We start from the raw sequence: 22,881 nt of genomic DNA, 5'->3' as shown, positions 1-22,881 counted from the left end.
GGATATGGGTTTGGTTGATATTTACATTATTTACCTACCAGATGCAACTGACCTACAAACCTACTTTTTTATTCTTTTGAGTTGCGAGTTGTTGCTAGACTTCAATTTTCATATCAAAATGTATTTTCGTTTTTTTGGTCAAACGGATCAATTAAGAGAAAAATGTTATAGGACTTTTTTGCTATACTTTGTGTCTTCTACCTATACCTTTAAGGAACGCACTATTTTCGGGGTCACCCTGTATAGATAGTGTCACTTTGTAGTGCAACACCCTGTATACGCCTGTTTTGATATAAGTCATTAGCATAAAACTTACCTTGAGGAATGAAACCCACTGCTAGACATGCAAGGCCAGCCAATATAAAAGTAACCGATGTTAACAATCTTCTCCCAATCTTTTCATTAACCACGTAGTATATGATATATCCTGGAATCTCTATCAGACACGAAACTATAAAACTCAAATAAATGTCATCTGTCAGATCCACTGAATTTAAAGTCAACCCGTAGTATATGAAATTGACCGTAACCCAGATAAAACAGCAAATAACAAAACGAAGCAACAACGATTTGTGTTTTATGGCATCGATGAATTTTTCTGAGGCTACTGTAGTATTTTCTGCGCACAATTGAGTTTGTGCTTCGTAGTAAGCATCCAGGAGTTTGGTCAAGTTTGGATCTTCTTTATCTTTCAATCCTTTTACTCTAGAAACTATGTTATGAATGGAGCTTATTTTATTTTTGGACAAAAGCCACCTGAAATAGAGAAAACAAATCATGATTATCCAAAAATATCAATGCATAAAGAAAACATAAACCATCATAATTCAGTAGGTTTTGGAATGCCAATAATAGGCAAAGCCATTAGCAATCATATACAGGGTGTCCGGAAACTTTCCCGACAAACGAGGACCGGAGATCCCTCAGTTAATTTTAAGACAACTTAACCCAATTAATCTAGTCCAAAAATGCTTGTAATGGAGCTAGGGCTCTTTAAAGATGGCGTCTTGTAATTAGTTTTTTTTAAATAGCTCCAGAACGCTTCTATGTAGAAAAAAGAAAATTGGTACGCCTACTTACCTTCTAGAGATAAATCGACTATATCAATTCCGAATTTCTAGTACCCGTCATGGGCGTCCGTTTTGGGTAGGGCAACGGTTATTTTATGGTATAACTTTTCTGTCTTTAACTTTAGGGTATTTTTGACACTGGATTATTAAGTTCTTAGGTATTTAGTATTAAAAGGTACTGTTGATTTAAGTCCGTAGGATGCACCACCGTGTTTTAGAAAAATCTATTTGAAAATTTTTCGTTTTTTGAACTTGAACCGATTTGAAAATAATTTTCAAAATAAAACGGTATTTTATCGACTTAATGCAAGAGTAACTTTTAGTACTAGAATACGTCGTTATTGTACAAATCTAGTGTCAAAAATACTACAAAATCAAAGGCGAAACCGTTAAAGAGATAAAATAACCGTCAACCTACCCAAAACGGAAGCCTATGACCGGTAATAGAAAATCGCAATTATGTAATAAAATCGATTCATCTCTGGAAGATAAATAAACGTACCAGTTTTCTTTCTAAATAATTTTTTGTTTTGAAATTTTTTTCAAATTCAGAAAACGAACAATTTCAAACGTGGCAGAAGAAAAAAGTTTTAGAACCTTTAATGGAAATTATACTTATTCGGAAACTACAGAAACCCCAGGGCAGAATTATAAATTTAAATAAATAATAATTATGAACTGGCTAGAAAAATCATTCCACCACACTTTATCATTTTACGCACAACCATACAAAGCATAATAATATTATTTCATAATTCTTCTTTTCAAGTGCTATCTTCGTTCCGAAGGTTGGCGATCATCAGGGCTATACGTATTTTCGAAACTGCTGACCGAAACAATTCGTTGGTGCTACAGCTATACCATTCCCGTAGATTCTTTAGCCAGGAATTTCGTTTTTTCATATGGACCTTTTTCCTGCTATCTTCCCTTGCATAATAATTATTCGAAGCAGTTCAATCTTTCGCCTCTTGTAAATGTGTCCCAAGTATTGCAATTTTCGTTTTTTGATCGTAAATATGACTTCCTTTTCTTTATCTTCCTTTTCTTTATTTCCTTTATTATATATTTCATAATAAGATTAGGTAAATTTTTATACTATTTTTAGTTTCCGACTAAAAACATATTTTTAAATATATTTTACTGACCTCGCCATCTACCCCAAGCAGCCTGAAGTTCGGTCATAGTTGGTGTACAGCCCAAGCCTCTCTAGATGGCGCCACAAATAGTATTACAATTAAATATATAATAAAGAAATAAAAAGGATTCTAATCAACTAAGCTTATTTTTTATTATAAATAAAATATGTACTTCTTCGTTAATTGTTTATATTTAGTTTATGTTGATTGACCTTCTGTATTTTGCAAGCTACATTATAACATAATGTTTAATTTATAACATTATAACAATATTATTGTCATTAATTTAAATAGGAGTAGGTATAAAATAGCAGCTCTTTTGGGCAGTACTTGAAGCTGCCTAGAATTTATTGAGGGTGCATGGTCCGGACTCATCTAAAAAATTTTCGGTAGCACCAAGATCAAGTGCCGGCCGATCATCTAGGCCAGCGGTTCTCAATCTTTTTTGGCGACGGAACCCTTTTGGAAAGCAAAATACTTGACGGAACCCTACAATAAAACAATAGTTTTTAAAAGTGTATTTTTTATTAATAAGCATAATCAAATTCCAATGTAACAGTTACTTATTACTTACTTACATATGTAACAAGTATAATAATATAATATAATATTAAAATAAAAAAATCTAACTAATGGGAGGTATGAAACTGTTTTTTTATTTTTCATCAATTGGTTGATATCAGGTTTAATAGATGACATTTGATGTCTCATATTAGGTTCGGCGTCCAGTTTATTGCGGTATTTTGTTTTCGTGGCTGCATATGTTGAGAATCTTGTTTCGCACAAATATGTTGTTGGGAACGGTAGAAGAATATTCAGAGCCATTTTGGCAAGCATTGGATATTCATCACGGATTCTGCACCAAAAATCTTTCGAGAGGCGTCGTTTTAAACAATGACTCCATAAATGTGTCTGATGACATTTCTAAAAGAGATTCGTATATCTCGTTTGACATATTTTCGGGCTTTTGTAAGTTGGGTTTATGAATCGATGAATTCAGTTTCATTTTTGTGTTCTGTTCTTCGGGAAAATACTTCTCAAAAGATGCACGCATGGAAGTGAGATATTTGACCAATTCTTCAAATACATCATCTCGGAACATTTCTGAGTCCGTATCGCTAACAAACTGAGTGATGTAAAGCTTTCTATTTCTCTCTTTCTGACGCAAATAATTAAAAAATCTAATTTTCTTTTGAAGGCAGTTATTTTGTTACAGACCTGGAACACTTTTGTCTGTTTACCTTCCAATAATAAATTTAAATCGTTCAGTTTTTGAAAGATATCCGCCATAAAAGACTTTCGGTCTTTCAAATTGAAATAACTATCTGAAAGAAACATTTGTAACTCGACTCTAAGTTCAAATAGCCTTGTTAAAGTTTTACCCCGAGACAGCCATCGCACTTCTGTATGGAGCAACAGTTATATTTGCTGCCATAATCTTCACACAAAAATGAAAACAATCGGGATTGTAGTGGTCGTGATTTGATAAAATTAATTCTTTTTACTGCTTCATCCATAACTAATTTTAGATTTGACGGCATTTGCTTCATCGTAAGTGCTTGTCTATGCAGGATACTATGGCTAGAGCTATAATTAGGAGCTTTATTTTTTATTCGTGACACTAGTCCTGCTGTATTACCTGTCATTGCCTTGGCCCCATCTGTACAAATGTCTGTACATTGCCCCCGTTCCAACTGAGATTATTTTCCTCAAAAAACATAATTATTTTATTAAAAATTTCCTCTCCGGTTGTGTTTGTGGGCAGCGGTGAACACATAAGCATGTCTTCATCAAAAGAACTTTCATATGGATATCTCACGATAACCACCAAGGTAGCCAGACCAGCGATATAAGTAGACTCATCTATTTGCAAGGCGAATCGTGTTTTTTGTAGTAGGTAGTTCTTTGACGTAGCTGGCCAGATCATGAATACGCAGTGAAACAGTATCGTTCGATAGCGGTATTTACAGTAGAAAGATGCTTTGCAGATTTTTCATCGAGCATACATTTTGTTATGTCTAACATGTATGTACACATGGTTTTATTAAATTCTCAGCGATATTGTGCGCTTCACCTGCTTGTACAATGCGATAGCTAACTAAATATGATACCTCTGTGGCCTTTTCATTGAAAGTTTGGGTTACATGCACCATAGTTTTTTGACTTTCCAATAACTGTTCTTTTTTACGTATAAAAAATTATTTATTCTTGTTTTTAGAATCGGGGTGTACAGTTTCTAAATGTCGGCGCAACTTGGCAGGTGCCATGGATCTATTATCATCATATTTCCTCTTTTTCGCCTTTGAAACCGTGGAACTTGACGTCGTTGCATAATCGTCTTGACCGGTAATTGCTGTATACTCCGCGCGTACTGCTTTCGAACATTCGGCTTCGGTAGAAGATGTTGTTGCATCACGTTTAACGCCTTTAAGCCAACGTTCCATTCTTCATTATTAAAAACCACAAAATAACGTACGATCACAAATAACAAAAGTACAAAATTGATACAATCAGAATACAGCAGTAGAAAAATAAACACTTTTTTTCTAGCAGGTCGCTCCGAACCCTAATTGTCGACTGACTACTGAATAAGGACTAAGTCACACCAAAGAATGCCCCAACCAACCAAGTTGGTTGGGGTATTCTTTGGTCACACTAAGTCGTGTATCGGCGGTGACAGGCTAGTAAAATTGTATGAGGCAACAGGAGACAACTAAGTTCGACCTGTGGTTCGACTACGCCTCGTGAATCGTGCTATGCCGCGTCAGAAAAGTCGACCAGAGAGAGGTGTTTTGATTTTTTTTTTCTAAATTCTCGCGGAACCCCTACAGGGGTATCGCGGAACCCTAGGGTTCCGCGGAACACACTTTGAGTATCGCTGATCTAGGCCATCTAGGCCATCAGTCTAGGATTGTGATTCTGAGCAGTGGCAACCCCAGGGCCACGGAGAGGGATGAGCGAGCCCCGGGAGCGAATTTTTTTTTTTTAATTTTTATGGAAACTAAAATTATCAATAATAAATAATAAATCTAATAAAAAATAACATTGTAACTCTACATTTCCTTAAATTTTGATTTTATAATAGTGAAAATTTTTATAATAAATGTACAGTCCGTCTAATTTACTTACCGTTGCACGTCATTATTTACGTTAGAGATCTAAGTTGACATTTTTGCCCAATTACAAAAAATTCTTGAATTCATTTGTAATCAAATACATCACATAATTTTTGCGGAAGTGAATTATACATCAAAATTAATTAGTATTAAATGTAAATAAATAAAAACTTTAGAAATAGAAAACAAAGGTTAAGTTATAATCTTTCGTTAAAGTACATAATAAAAACAGTAAATATAAAGAAACAAATACTTATACTAAAGAATAAAAACAAATATGAAATGTCATCACCGCATCTGTCAAATAAATGTTACCAATTTATGCCAAAATATCACCTTCGTTCGATTACAGTTACAGTGTGTTTCGAACAAATTTCTCAGCTAGCAAGATAACGTTACTTTAACGTTGAATTTAGGTTTTTTTGTATTGTTACGTAACATCTATCAAAAAATGACGTTATTGATACGAAATTTTAATTTATGCACGTACACTAATATTGTAGAGGGCGCAAAAGTCGGGACCTCGAAAAATGATGGCGGAGAGTTAATCTCAGGATTGAAATATCTGAATCAAAAAAATCGTACTGCATTTGAAAAAGAAAGGTTTCTTACGTGTCAATTTACCACAATTTGACTAAAAACCAAAAAATAAATATTCTTTAACCATGAAAAACTGAAGAATAACTGGCGATTTTTTCACAAACATTTTTTAAATCTCCGTTTTTTGCTGAATTTTTTACTAACGGTGGTAAATTGTCATGTAAGAAACATTCCCTTTTCAAATGCCGTACGATTTTTTTGTTTCAGAGATCCCAATCCTGAGATTAACTACTGTCCGCCATCGGAACTACTTTTTTTCGAGGCCTCGAGTTTGGCGCCCTCTACAATCTTAGTGTACGAGCAAAAATAAAAAAAGATCTATTTTTTGTATTCTCTCAGAGTTAGACATTATTATGTAAAAAGTTTTATGTTCATTTTTAATAAACGTTCTGGGAAAAAAATTCTTGAAAAAATGCTTATTTTTGGTCTTGTAAAGTGTACTAATACCCAAACTGTACCTACATTAATAGAAATTTTCCAATATTATTTCTACGCGTATATAATAAAATATGTCTAGTGGCTGCAATTACCGTGTACTCGGCTAAATGATTCTAAAAAGGAACAGACCTGCCGCCTAAATATTTCGTGTTGGTATCATGTGACGTCACGGGCTATGACGCGGATAACGTGCAACGGTAAGCATATTGGACGGACTTTATTCTTGCTTTAATGTTGAGCTTTCAAGTCAATATTGCAGTATCGAAAAGGGGTAACATCTCAGAGCTGTTAATTTCAGTTCAAGTCTAAAGTCTCTGTTGCAGAGAATTGTTTTTATTTTGACAAACGCATTTCTTGCTATTACTATTCTGGCCCTATATTTGGTCATCATTGCATGAAATCCAGGTTCCTAGGTATTTATTAACCCTTTCTATCGGTATATTTTCCAAACGTAGGTTTGTCTGTATATGTATAATATGTTTTCTTAGTTATTTCCATGAATTTGGTCTTTTTTATATTAATTTTTAGTCTACATTTTTCACATAAACTGTTTGTGTTGTTTCGTATTAGTAATTGGAGGTGTTCAATCAAAGCTTTCCACAACCACGGGGTCATCTGTATATTTCTTCTTCTTCTTCTTGTGCAACTCCTATCGGGGACTGGAAATCATCAAGGCTACCCTGACTTTGTTTACAGCTGACCTAAAAAGTTCATTAGTGGTGCAGCCAAACCACTCTCTCAAATTCCGCATCCATGATATTCTTCTACGGCCTGGATTCCGTTTCCCTTCTATTTTTCCTTGCATTATATTTTGAAGTAATGCGTATTTATTACCTTTTATTAGGTGACCCAAATACTCGAATTTGTGATTCTTTCAACCCAACTTATCTTCAACATTCGACGGTAGCACCATATCTCGAAACTATCAATATTTTTTATGTTGTTCTGCTTGAGAGGCCTCTACACCGTATAATAGCGTGTTAAATACGTAGCCTCTTAGCATTCTTAATCGTAGAGGGATGCTTATATCTCTGTTGCAGAAGAATTTTCTCATCTTTATGAAGATATATTTCTTGTATGTACCTATATGTTGTTAATACATCTTTCGTTTTAATTTTGATTCCTTCACATTGGAGACATGATAGTAATGCTTCTTCAAAAATAGTTTCACCATAGACATTAAATAGTAATGGAGACGTGATACATCCCTACCTAACTCCTCACCTGATTTCAATTTCTGGACTGGATTCGTTGTCTATTACAATTTGTGCTCTTGATTCCAGTAAAGGTTTGTTAGTATTCGTAGTTACCTTCTGTTAGTTTTTAGTCTGAACTTGAACTAATTTTTCATGTCTTGCTTTGTCAAATGGTTTCTTAAAATCAAGATACATCCTTACAAGTAGTATTTAAGTATATACATTCAAGACATATCCAAGAGTGTCCTAGATCAGAGAATTGAAAATGTAACACAAATTTCTTACCTTATTGATTCCGGCACAGTCCAGAAGAATAAAATGCAGATAAATCTAGGAAAATATAGTACTCGTAGCATTGTTCTCCAATAAGGAAACAGCCAAGCAATTATCCCCATGTAACACCCTCCAAATGCGTATAAGGAACATATTACTATATTTACGATGTTTCTGTTTCTCGGTGCTACAAACTCCATTGCTAAAATGTTGGTTCAATTGGTTAGTTATACAGTTTGTAAAAGTCAAATGGAATAAATTCATTATTTTGTGAATGAGCTACTTTGGATATAATTCAGAAAGCAGATCCATTTTTGATTTTAAATAATGATTTTATGACATTATATCATACTAGTGACGTCATCCATCTGGGCGTGATGACGTAATGGATGATTTATTTTAAATAAAAATAGGGGTCGTATGCTGGCTCATTTGGAAGATTATTCAATTCTCCATTCAGCAATATATACCTAAACAAAACTGTTTAGGTGCAGGGTGTCCAAATCATATTTTTTAATTCAATTAATTAACAAAAAAGAGAAATTTATCTAATTCGTAATACATTTTACTACTGTCAGAAACCAGAAAAAAAGATTCATTTGACAAATAAAACATTGCTTTTCGCTTAAACTAAATGTTCAAAGTACCAAGAGGCAGGTGGATGACAGCTTGAACATTGAAGATATTTGATATTATCTTATAAAGAATACAAAGAGAGAAATTGCTCTTAACCACAATAAAAAGGAAGAAAAAGAGAAACAACTTTAAATAATCTGCTATGTAGACGACGCAATAATACTAGTCTATCAAAATGAAGATGATTTACAACGTATGCTGCACCAATTCAATATAACCGCCAGAAAAAATTTTACATGTTAATTTCCCCAAAAAAGACAAAATGCATGACTATAACAGCAAATCCCATAAGAAGTAAATTGGAGCTGGCGGATCACATAATAAATAGAACAATTGCTGGAGTTGAAATCTCTAATCATTACACTATCTAGCTACGCAAATCTCGAAACAGAAATAGAAAATCAAATGAATCAATAGAACAAACCGAGCCGCAGGTTGCCTGAATGCCACAGTTTGGAGAAATAAAAATATCGGAAAAGAAATGACAAGCAGATTTTATAAAACAATCATCAGAACAATATTGACATATGCGGACACACGACCTAACACACAGAGGACAAAAGTATTGCTCAAAACAGCGGAGATGAAAACCCTTTGAAAAATCGATGGTAAGACGGGGTCCGGACAAATAATCCCCGGACAAATTCCCGGACAAAAAATCCCTACAAATTATCCCTGGACAAAAAATCCCCAGACAAAAATCCCCGGACAAATAATCCCCAGAAAAAAATCCCCACAATAAATCCCGGACAAATAATCCCCACATATTTTTTGAACAAAATATCCCCACATAAAATCCCGGATAGAAAATCCCCAACAAATATTTGCTGCCGAATAGTTATCTAAAAGTTTTCCCGAAATTTTAACAAATTTCGAATTCCCATTCCATGATGAAAACTTCAAATTTTACATGACAAAAGAGTGTGAGTTTTTCAAAAATTGTGGAAGGTATGGGGAATGAACTAAGGCTCCGTTTTCATGTCACGCTCTTAACGCGCGTTTTCATAACGCGCGATTACAACTACATACATTTTACTGAATACCGTTCACATGCTAACGCGCGTTTTAGGTCATTAAGACGCGCGTTGGCATGTGAACGGTCTCAAGTAAAATGTATGTAAAAAAAACAGTAAAATCCTGTATAAAAGGTATATTTAAAAACCCTCAAATCAAATTTACATAACTAGTTTTCGACTGGTTTACCAGTCATCATCAGTGCTTACCTAAAATGAATATAACATGATAAAAAAGGCAAAGATGTTGAAATTTTGACTAGGGTTAAAAAATAGTAGGTTATACTCACGTGCAATGTACATGCTAACCATAAAGATAGTATTATACAAAAATAAGTGGGTCAAAGCCCAGTAAAAGTAGTCCGTCAAGGAAACATAGGTATAAAATGCTACCTTTAGCCTGGATGTTTAAAATATTATCTAATTTGCCCTAGGTAACATCTGAGATCTATAACATGTTCACATGTTCTAAGTGAGACGGCAAGTGAAAATGAAATGATTGGGAACCTCAGAACGATGACAAGACAAACGATAGTTCCACAGGTAGTTAAAAATAACCTGTCATATTTAAAAGTAAGGTATGCAGATTGCTAAAATTAGAAATGAAAAGAAAAAAGTTGTCGATGGATTTATTTTTCTTAATACATTTACAATAATTCTTTTCACCTCACTTCAACTGCTTCATTCTCATTCACACTTATAATATTTTATCTGTTACTAGTCACAATAATCCTTTTGTCATTTTCAGCCATCTCACCGATTTTATCCATTCATAACATACATATAAATTACTGATATCATCATCAGCAAACATCCATTTTAAACAAATTTTCATCTGCATACAACCCACCACCATATTTCTCCATATGACTATTATCACCATACTTACTCCATCTTTTATAACCAACATATAATACTCATCTCTAGCAAAACCAAATCAACAGTTTAATTTTTTCTTTCTGGGTCTCGTTCTTGTTCCTTTTTCACTAATTTCCTCACAGACATCTCATAGCCCCCCAGCCCCTACTGTCATCATCATATTACGGTTTTGGTTTTTGGACCCTTAGGGATCCGGGCGGCCTGCGCTACCTTTAGGAAATAGTCGCCTCAGTCTGAGTTTGTGCTTTCTTAATGATACATCCCCTAGATTATTTAAGACATTTTTACAATTCAGACACCCCCATTGTGATTTCTTACAAACCTACACAAACTCCAACAGCTACTAATAGGGGAGTGCATTTAGATTTTTACTTCGGAAAAAATCAAACAAGATAATACTTTTTGTAATTTTATTAAGAAATGTTTAATAAACAACATATCAAAAAGTTCTACTCGAGAAGTGGGTGCTTCATTTTTTATTAAACAAATAAACAGCGAAGTTAGATGTTTTTTTAAATAACTCCGAAAATGTAATTTTTAGAAAAAAAACTGACTTGACCATTGAAAAATTCAGAAAATTTTACAAAAAAAACCTTATATAAAGATTTTTCTAAAATTAAATCTCTAGCTTCTGTAATTTTTTATTTATAACGCTAAAGTCACACTTCTCACACACATTGGCGCACTGTAAACTAGCGTTGGAAGAAGTGCACGGTTGAGTTTTTTTAATGTAATTCTTTAACTAATGGATCAAAAGAAATTTTACAAATTGGACCTGAAGGAAGATCAAATAAGCTATCTTATGGTTGTAATAAAGAGAAATAAAATGTATGGACATAAGTACGGTGTTGGCGGAAAATGAGCCTTACATGAATTTTGTTTAAAAATGATTTAAAAATGTGTAACTAATACAATTTTACTTATAAAACTCTCAAATTTGCACAACTTACCTCTCAATCATCTTACTAAACGATGTTTCATTCAAAAAAAATCTCAAAAATTTAATTCAAATAATACGATGTCTCAAAATATGTAATTTTTGAAAACTTCGTAGTTTTACAGAATTCCCACCACTTTAAGACGGTATTACTCAAGCTTGAATAAATCTAATACAATTTTTTTGATATCTTTTTAAAGCTTAGGATGAAATCTTTAAAAAGCAGTGAATTATTTTAGTTTAAAAATCAAATAAATAATTTCTTTTTGAGAAAACTAAGAAAGATAACAAAAATGTAATACAAAAACCGAAAATTACCAGCTGAAAAAATGTATATACAGAGTGATCAAAACTTTTTTCTGTAAAACTTACCTAAAATACATTTAATAATAAGCTTCAGCAATAATAAATGTTCAACAAAAAAAATTTTTTTAGCTCTTATACAGTATGTCTGCGTAACTTGGAACCTATTGATAACTTTTTTAATATCAGTTTTACGAAAAAAAGTTATTCTTTATAAAATACTCTGCATCGTATATAACATAAGATGCAACCATCAAGTATCAAATTTTGTTAATTTTGTACGAGATATTTTAAAAAATATGAATTTCACTCAAGAGTAAAGTACCTTTATATTTCACAATATCGAAAATTTTTATAAAGAAAAGTTGTTTGGAATTAAAAACTATGTTCCAATACGTAATTATATCCTTCTAATCGAAAATTTGTTTTTTTTATATTGTTTCAAATTAATTATACCCAACAGCATTAAATTTTCACTTATTATTTAAGATAACTGTTTTATTAATTTTATGAAGAAAGTTATTCGTCATAAATAGCTGTGCATGGTCTAACACTTAATATGCAAATATAAAATATTATATTTTATCAATATTATTCTCATTGTTTCGGACAAGACTGTTTGAATTGTCCCGTTTTAAATGAACAAGAAATTGAAGAAAGCGAAGATGTCAGTGTAGTTGGAGGTGATATTGAAGAGATAGATTTTGAATAATTTGTTCTTTCTTTCTAATACATTTTAATTTTTAATATTATTGTGAAAATTATTTGTTTATCTTTTTTTTAAGAATGAAATTCCATATTTTTTTGATTGGATTCTACTTGTTTTTCATTTAAATATCCGCCATTTTGGATCCGCCATTCTGAAATTTAAATTTTTAATCTTTAATTCAGATTCAACAACCTGTTAAAAATAAAGACAATAAATGTTTTAGAAAAATGTTCTTTTTTATGTTCTTTTTAGAAAATCCGCATTTTGGATCCGCCATTTTATAGTTTATAATGTTAACATTTAAGTTAGGTTTATGAAAGCTCTCAGAAATAAATATATGTAGAAATAAATACATTTTGTAGAGGAATTATGATTTTACAACTATATTTTAAGTTATCCGCCATTTTGGATCTGCCATTTTATAATTTAAATTATCAAAATTTGATTCAGGTTCAGCAACCTCTCAAAAATATCCACATATATGTAAACAAACACGTTTTATAAAAAAATTAGGATTTTACAACTACATTTTAAGGATTTTTAGGAAAAAATCCGCCATTTTGAATCCGCCATTTTGATTTTGCAAATTGTAATGTCAGATTCGGGTTCAGCATAATTAAAACTAAAATAAAAACATTTTTTATCAAAATAAAATGTTGAATTCACCCATATTCTTAACATTATTTATACAAAAGAATTGTTATTGTTTAAACAATTAATAAACAATTAGCGGCGAAATTTGTGAGTAGAACTTTTTACTTTAACATATTTATAAACTAACAAAAAAAGTTTTAGAAAAATATGACCTTGTTTGATTTTTTCCGAAACATTGTATCTTTTCGTTCTAATTGCACTCCCCTATAATAAGTTAAATAAATTCGATAACTTTAAATCACCACAAAATTGCTTTTTAAATCTTAGATCTGTTGATAATAAGATTTTATTACGGTATTTAGTTGTCGAACACAAAACTTCTGTGTAATGTGGTTTGCCTAACTAGTTCCACTTACAGTTTACGTGAATTCATTTTACTATAAGAATGAGTTTAATGAATTCTAAATGATAATTTTCACATTGGAGTGTGTTGTTACATCATTTCTAATTTTAGCAATCTACATACCTTACTTTTAAATATGAGAGGTTATTTTTAACTACCTGTGGAACTGTCGTTTGTCTTGTCATCGTTCCGAGGTTCCCAGCCATTTAATTTTCACTTGCCGTCTCACTTCCAGCATGTGAACCAGTCATATCTAGATCTCAGATGTTACCTAGGGCAAATTAGATAATATTTTAAACATCCAGGCTTAAGGTAGCATTTTATACCTATGTTTCCTTGACGGACTACTTTTACTGGGTTTTGACACACATATTTTTGTATAATACTATCTTGGTGGTTAGCATGTACATTGCAAGTGAGTATAACCTACTATTTTTTAACCCTAGTCAAAATTTCAACATCTTTGCCTTTTTTATCAGGTTATATTCATTTTAGGTAAGCACTGATGATGACTGGTAAACCAGTCAAAAACTAGTTATGTGAATTTGATGTGGCACTTTTGAGGGTTTTTAAATATACCTTTTATACAGGATTTTACTGTTTTTTTGTATCACATGGTATACAGCCAAGTAAAGGAAAACTTTTTCTTTGTGGATTTTTTAAAATGTATGTAGTTGTAATCGCGCGTTATCAAAATGTGCTTTAAGCGCCTGTCATGAAAACGGGGCCCTAGCTCATTCCCCATATTTTCCACGATTTTTGAAAAAACTCACACTTTTCTGTCATGTATAAACAAATAAAGTTAATATAACACAAATAAAGTTTTCAGCATGGAATTTGAATTCGAAATTTGTTAAAATTTTAGGAAAACTTCTAGAGAACTATTCGACAGCAAATATTTCTTGGGGATTTTTTGTCCGGGATTTTTTGTGGGGATATTTTGTCCAAAAAATATGTGGGGATTATTTGTCCGGGATTTTTTGTGGGGACTTTTTGTCCGGGGATTATTTTTCCGGTGATTTTTTGTCAGGGGATATTTTTTTCCAGGGATAATTTGTGGGGATTTTTTGTCCGGGATTATTTGTCCGGGGATTATTTGTCCTAGCTTCCCTCAATAGGAAGACGATCAGTGGGAAGACCACAAAAACGATGGAACTACAACTTACTGGAGGCCATTGAAAAAACAGACAGGGTCATGTCTATACAAAAAGAAGAAGAAGGAGAAGAAGAAGAAGAACTACAATAAAAACAGGCACAATGGAATACCTCAATCACTTCATGACAAACATCGAAAGATATGGGTTGCTGTATCTGATTTTAAAATAGAAAAGTAGAAGTAAAACAGGGACCAGGAAGGTGAAAGATCTACTGGCTCAAGAATATAACGTGTGTGGTACAACACAACAACCACAAATCTTTTCAGAGCAGCAGTGTAGAAAATGCAGATTGCCTGATGGTCGCCAATTTCCTAAACGGATAGGGATTACAAGAAGAAGTTTTAAGTTGTGGAGGTAAAATTTTATGTATTTGCTTTTAAAATAATTATTAGGTTAGCATTGAAAGAAATAATTTTCCTTTTTAATATGTAATGAGGCTATCGTTCTGTCAAACAATAAGAAGTGCTGTATATGAGTTTTAAAAGAATTGAGTAATACCTACCTACTAATCGCGCAATGATAACATTAGATTAATGCAACAATAACAATAGCTTGACATATATACACTGATAAATAAATATCGCTTTTAATAAGACAATATAAATATGTAGTCCAGACAGGAAGTCCATGGTATAATCTAACGTATTATTATATCACGTTGAAGAAAGAAATAGGTATTCAAATTTATATTATTAAATAGCTGTTTTTAGTTAGACAAAAATAAACCTTTAATCAACTGCTCAGTGTCATTGGCGGAGGGACATGCGTCTACAAACAGGAAGCTACAATTTTAACAATAATTATTTGTTATACCGTATAATTTAAAATTTATTAAATTTGTTACTGTCCTCACGAAACTGCAATAGGTTCAGTAAATTTATAGTATTTAGTAAGTGCACTTTTAATTTAATTACTAGGCTGTGGAAAATATGCAATAAATAAAATAGTCACGCAGTGCAGATATTGTGCTGAAAAAATCACGAACAACTAGCTTAAAACCTTGACATATCCACACGAACTTTGTTCTACAGAAAAAAAATCATTCAATCATTCCTCTTTCGAGGCATAATCCTGTTTCTATTAGCTGCATGTGAATAATAGCTGTATAGAAGCCCCCTAGATATCATAAAAACTATTGAAAACATCTGCCAAAACAACAAAATGGAAGTCAGAATAGATGGAGAGCTTACAAAACCTATAGACATAGGCAGCAGAATAAGGCAGGGGGACTCATTAAGTCCTATGCTCTTTAATTTAACTCTGGATGAAATAATCAAAAGCGTCAACAAAGGAAATGGATATATACAGAATGTGAAACAAAAAGTAAAAATACTTTGTTATGCAGACGACGCAATATTAATAGCCCAAGATGAAGACAGTATGCAAACATTAGTCCATAGATTTAACATAAAAGCAAACAGATTCAACATGACAATTTCATCTCAGAAAACTATAAAACAAGAGTAATCAGTAAAGAACCAATCAAATGTAAAATAGAAATTGATGGTATCAGTATTAGGGTGGTGCGAAAAAAGTCAAGTTGATAATCCAGTATCGCTATAGTGCGGAAAAGTTGCGATTGGTAATTACAAGAAAAACAAAACAAAAATTATTCAAATCGGACTTTATCTTCCGATCCCGCAACGGGCCTAAAGATTATGAAAAAATGAAATTTTACCTTTGTTTCGGAAATTTTTATTTATTCTCCATGTACATTTTATATATCGCTATAGTAAAATTTATTTACAGTTTGCATGGTTGAATAATAAAAGCAATAGTTTTACGCAGTTAACGAATATCTTCCGATCCCGCAAGGTCAATCAAAATCTATAAAAATTTGAAATTGTTGATGATTTTGATAAATTAAAATACATTTAGTTATCTCATTTTTCTGTTACATTGTGAAGCTCTTTGCTTGTTTGGATGTTGTATAATAATATTTAAACGACACAGAACTCACAACAAGAAGGTGGTTGCACTTTTTACTCCACCCACACCCTTCTCTCCATACAACCTATGAGTGTGTGTTTGTTACATTATTTACATAGTAAATAATGTAAAATTTTTATTTGGTGGCACGAATTTTGATTTGGTGGTAAACTCTGGCAGCATGGACCTTGATTTTAGTGTTGCCTTGATGAATTCATCTCTTGATTGGGTCCCACATACATTAGACTATTAGACGATACTTCCGTGACCAACTCTACGTTTGCGTATGACAGGGATGGTTTTGTACATTCCAGTCTGGCGTGTTGCCTGATATAATATAGGAACTTATATCTTCATTTGAAACGCTTTGAAGAACTGATGGAGAAGATAGTTGTGCAACATTCCAATCTAATATTTCAGTGTAGTTCTGTGCTTCAAAATTTAAAGTAGGAGGGATGAAATTTCTAATTCGTTTGCCCTTGGCTTTAGTCTATCCGGCTTTTAACACTCTGCTTAGCCCTAGCTCTCTAATGTGTTTCCTTTCTCCTTACTACTTGGAATTTTGAAGCACGGGACTAAACTGAAATAATATACTGGAATATAATGTTGCAAAACTATTGCAGACTGTTGCAAAACTATCTTCTCCACCACTTCTTCGAAGTGTCAAATGAAGATATAAGTTCTTGCATTACATCGGGCGACATACCAGACTAGAATGTACAAAACTATCCCTGACATACGCAAGCTGGTGAAGGTGCCTAAAGTTGGTCACGGAAGCATCGTCTAATGCAGGGGAAGCCAACCCGTCGATCTCGACCCCTAGATCAGTCGATCGATGGCAAGAAAAAATTATCTACCTACCTATCTATTGTCGTCCTAAATATTACAAAAATTCCTAGTCAGTAGATTCCAGAGAATTAGAAAAGCAGACAGTAGATCTCGAGTCCGATTAATTTGTCACCCCTGGTCTAATGTATGTGGGCCCCAATCAAGAGATGGATTCATAAGGGCAACACTTAAATAAAGGTCCATGCTGCCAGATTCTACCACCAAATCACAATACAAAGTTGACGTTTAAAAGCTGAATACAAGCATGGAAAAGAAACTTACTATGTAAATAATGTAAAAATCACACTCATTGGTTGGTTGGAGAGAAGGGTGTGTGTGTGGAGCTAGAAGTGCAACCACCTCCTCGTTGTGAGTTCTGGGTTGTTTAACCCATTTAGCGCCAAAGGTGCGAAAACGCACCATTTTTTTGTAGATTGTTTTTTGACAATTTCGTTAATTTTTTTTAAATCTTTGTATTTTTTTAAGCAACCAGAAGATATAATTGTAACTAAATTTAATTTTGTTTAATTTCCAAACTCATACTTTCATCACAAAAATATTTTCTAAATATCCGACATTTTCATTTCTTCGACACAACTTTATTTTTACTGTAGTAATTTTATTGGCACAACACTTTTGTGGTCAAATAAATTAAAACATTATTTTTTTAACCTATTTGTACACCAATTGTTATAAAAATACAAAAAAATATTTTCTGAGTCATCAAATCTCGTGTTTGAAAATAATGGTTCGATAACGAACCATTGGCGGAAGTCGACATATAATCCTGTCTGATCATGAATAAGTTTAAGGTGATGCACAGGCAGTAATTTGTTGGGATATTTCTTTATTATGTGTAAAAACACGTATCCACTATGCTTGCGCTCCGAGCTCCTGCAACTGCTCCACATAGTGGACACGTTTGGCGCTCCCGGACTGTGCAATTGTGCGCACTCTGCCTTGGCGCTCCAATCTGTGGCGGTTTATATGTAAGGGAGCGCATACCGTATCGATTGGATCAGTTGCAGGGAGCGCGGAGCGCAAGAAGTTCGTGAGCATAGTGGATGGTTGGCGCTCTCGGACCATGGTCCAATAGGTGGCGGTTTATATGTAGAGGAGCGCATACATTTAGATGGGAGCAGTTGCAGGGAGCGCAAGAGGTTTGTGAACATAGTGGATGGTTGGCGCTCCCGGACCGTGCAATAGTGTGCGCTTCGCCTCGGCGGTCCAATAGGTGGCGGTTTATATGTAGAGGAACGCATGCCGTATCGATGGGAGCAGTTGGAGGGAGCGCGGAGTGCAAGAGGTTCGTGAACATAGTGGATGGTTGGCGCTCCCGGACCGTGCAACAGTGCGCCAACGACCGTGCGGCAGTGCCTCGGTGGTCCAATATTACGAACGTAGTGGATACGTACCTTTAGAAAGACGGGTATTCTGGTATTCAGTTTTGTTATAATCTAGGGTGGGCGAGGGGGGAGGGGGCTATATAAGGGAGGTTGTGTAGTGTTGTAGACAACATGTCGATTTGTCGAATTTATGCAACTGGCACAGTGCAAGTTACAGGATTGGAAAGTGTAAACTGAAAATATCTAAAATAATTTCTAAAAAAGATACAGGGCCGTTCGACTTCCTTTTTGAGAAAAAAGCTGAAGAAGGTGTAGGCAATGTTCTAACCATACTATTTTTTTTATCAAAACTTCCAGGTCCATTTACACATATGTTTTGAGACTTTTCACAAAAAAATAAAATTGTGTATTTCAATTTTTATATCTCATTTCCGCCAAAGGTTCGAAAACGAACCATTTTGTTGTTGTGACACATGCCATTATCAAAGTGTAAAACAATTTTTTTACGAATGTTTAAGTTTATTTTACTCTAGTTAATCAAATATATTACATATAATTGCAGTATTTCTTTGCTTGGCGGTTAATGGGTTAAGTATTATCATACAATATATAAACAAGTGAAAAACTTCACAATGTAGGAGAAAAATGAGATAACAAAATGTTTTTTAATTTGTCAAAATCATCGAAAATTTCAAATATTTATAGATTTTGATTGACCTTGCGGGATCGGAAGATATTCGTAAGATGTGTAAAACTCTTGCTTTTATTACTTAACCATGCAAATTGTAAATACATTTTACTATAGCGATAAATAAAACGTACATGGAAGATATATAAAAATTTCCGAAGAAAAGGTAAAATTTCATTTTTTTCATAATCTTTAGGCCCGTTGCGGGATCGGAAGATAAAGTCCGATTTTAATAATTTTTGTTTTGTTTTTCTTGTAATTACCAATCGCAACTTTTCCGCACTATAGCGATACGGGATTATCAACTTGACTTTTTTCGCACCACCCTAATCAGTTTTGAATAAGTATGGAAATAAAATACCTTGGATAGAAATTACATTATCAAGCTACGGGGACCTGGACAAAGTATAAAAAAATCAAATACAAAAAGCAAATAGACTGACAGGATTTCTTAATAACACTATATTATGGCGAAACCGACTTATTAACGCTAAGATAAAGTCAAGAATTTGTAAAGCCAGTATAAGACCAATAATGACATACAAAGGGTATAGAATCAAAACTCGCTTTCTCTATCCATGGTCAAAATTGAGTTGTTTATATTTTCTGAATCTGTTTTTTGAACCCTACCAATTATTCCAGAATTAGTTTGACTTAAAATTAGCTTTATCCAATATAAATTTAATGTTAAAAGTCGGCTTTTGAACCAAACCCGTCTTTGTCCTGTGACAGTTCTGAATGAAACCCGTCTTTCTCCAACCGACCAATAGGAGGCATGTGTAAAGTGAGTCGAGGAGACTCACACATACTTTAATCACTCTATTTGTCTTTTGCAACATCAGTGTTTGTTTACTAATTTTATCAGCTATCAACTCTTAATACTAACTATTTGCACAGATTTTTTCTGTTAAAATAAGTAGTATTACAGGAATATTTTTCTCCTATTCCTAATGGATGTTCAAGGGACCGCTGTAGGACCCGGTAAAAATGCAAGGAAAAGAACACCGATGCAAAATGAATGGGCACAACCTAAGAAGAAAAAGGATTAAAACAAGATTATAGGCATGATCTTGTAAGAACTGCAACGTCATTGGAATCGATAAGATCTGTTTTATCACTATCAAGCTAATTACTTTTATTCTATTAAAATCGGCAAAAAGCAGGAGCTGTAAAATTCCACCTCCAAAAATGAAAATTGTTTCAAAACATGCTTTCTCCAAAAAAGTTTGTTTCAAAACTTCCTTTCTCCAAAAGTTTGCTTCAAAACTCGCTTTCTTCAAACAAAAATGCCAATCATTTAATTATTGACGATAGTTGGATTTTACTTATTTTGTGTAATCGACTTCTATGGTTAAATTTTATAATATGAAAGTTAAATCCGTGTAATAACTGTAATGTTTTATTCTTTATAAGTTTTTAGCGATTTGTGACAAACGAAAATTTTGGAGAAAGCGGGTTTTGATTCTATACCCCTCATATTATGTATCAGAAATAAGACCCCATGTAGCCGCCACAACACAAGCACTACTAGAAACCGTAGAAAAGAAAGTATTGAAACAAATTACAGGAAATATCCTGAAGACGTTAGAAGATAATGTAACGTACACTTTATAAACGAATGAACATTCAGTAGAAAAATAGCAAAAGATAATTCACCAATCGGTGGAAGAATAGTGGCTGACCGCGCAAAAGATGGAGTGACAACATTCCATAGAGAGGTATCAATCATGGGTATGAATCCTCCAATAAACAGGCAGAATTTTTTATAAGGATGAAGGATAAGGAAACAAAATCACAGGAAATTTATTTCACAAAAATAATTTTACTGTGGTTGAATAAAAATATTAAAATTTCCAGTAATAATAATATAATTTTCGCGAAACTAAAAATATTTATTGCTGAATTGATACTCTCGGAAGGCTATTTGTGATACCCTGTTTCTTGTAAAACCCATTTTCAGTGATCAAATTTGATCATTCTTCTCTTAGAGCACGTTTTTCGTTTCTTACTGTCTTTAAACCCCGTACGCTTGTTATGTCTTGGTTGACATATATTCTAGATAAGCTTTTTTACATTTTTTTTTTCACTTCTGTGCAGATCCACAGCGCCTTTCGCAGTCAGAAAAAACAATTTATTTCTTTATTCATAACCTCCGTGTATGGGTCATAAATAAATTATTTAATTTTTGTATAGCTTTCTTCGACTTCTCTAAAGAAGTCCAGTAAATTAATTCCAATAATACTGTTACCACCGTACACTTTGGGTTCCCTAAATGCTAGAGGTCCCGTAATTTGGGATGGCACTAATTTGCATATTATTATTACACTTGTATAAAAGTCAAAAGTTTCTTCCTAAGTCACGCCTTAGCATTAAATAATTTTAATGCTCTACAATGTCAGTAACCAATAACAAACTTTAAAAGCGGTTCTTAGACTATTTTTCGGTGCGCCATAATAAGCAAATCAGTGCCTTCCCAACAAGTGCCGGCGCAAATTGATCCTAAGCCAGACACAACCTGGCACCGGAGAGTTGCGTAGAGAGTTCTGCGCATCCTATATCAGTGAATACAGTGCCAGGTCTACACATGCGAACGTTTGTCATCGAAACACAGTTTTCTGGTGTCGTGGGATGCGTGACTCAATTCTCAGATGTGGTTTTGGTTTCGAGATGGACGTAGAGAAGCTAATAGAACTCGTTCGGAATTACCAGTCTGATTTTTGCATGAGAGTTTAATGAAAGGGTAACAAATCAATTGGAAGTTCTGTCCGACAAAATACATAGGACGTTTTCGTAGTATGACGTTCCAAATTTTTAACCTGTTCCACAATTAAAACTTCCCCTGTTTCAGTGTTCCCGTACATCAAAGTTTGTCTGGCGAGACACCGTTAAGCTATTAACAAATTTTCAGCTTGCTATTAATCAACTTTTTGTTGGTACGCGGGATCCAGGCCTAGAAATACAATGTCACAAATGATGGCGTAATCCCTTTTCTGTAGGTACAAAAATTTTGTAAATATCATTCATTTCTTAAATCTACACAACATTATCATTAAAAATGATTCATTATTAAAAACAGTTAAGCACATCTGTGAATATCGCATATCCTCAAATAAAATCATACCGGGCTTGTTCATGCTTAAAAACAAAATATATAGACGAGATATAAATATATGTAATAGGTAAGCAGTTTTTGCAACGACAATCAAATCACAATCAGTGTTGTTTATAATAATAGTATCGGCATCGGCTGATAAAATAATTAGTTTTTAGCAAAGTTCGCACCTTTCGGGACACTGACGTACATAAAAGCAAATTTGTTAATTGTTGAGAAAACGTAGGCGTTTAAAGTTTTAAAAGGTACAAATGAGATGCAAATTACAAGAGGGAGTAGAAATCTATTGTCCACAGTCCTAGTTATTAGGATTTTAGGATTAGAATTTTTCTTAAACATCACCTCAAAGCTTCCTTTTCTTTATTCATTCTTCTCAAGACCTCGACGTTTGTGACTCTCTCCGTCCATGATACTCTCAAGATTCTGCGATACATCCACAGTTCAAATGCCTCTAATTTTTAGGTATCAATCTTTTTCAGCGTCCTTGACTCCATTCCGTAGAACAGCATAGAAAGTAC

General features: G+C 33.4%; 1 protein-coding gene across 1 annotated transcript in view; it reads right to left on the bottom strand.

Annotated features, from left to right (window-relative positions):
• Window positions 1-22,881, bottom strand: part of LOC126886779 (solute carrier family 22 member 3-like) — a 107,704-nt gene that overhangs the window by 23,048 nt on the left and 61,775 nt on the right. Inside the window, exons 5-6 of the mRNA XM_050653811.1 lie at window positions 7,842-8,031; window positions 317-756 (exon numbers count right to left, since the gene is read on the bottom strand). Of these exons, the coding sequence (XP_050509768.1) occupies window positions 317-756; window positions 7,842-8,031 (630 nt within the window). The remainder of the gene's footprint in view (window positions 1-316; window positions 757-7,841; window positions 8,032-22,881) is intronic.

Source organism: Diabrotica virgifera, chromosome 6 (assembly GCF_917563875.1).
Source record: "Diabrotica virgifera virgifera chromosome 6, PGI_DIABVI_V3a".
NCBI lineage: Eukaryota > Metazoa > Arthropoda > Insecta > Coleoptera > Chrysomelidae > Diabrotica > Diabrotica virgifera.
This window is presented reverse-complemented; position numbering and strand designations above follow the sequence as displayed.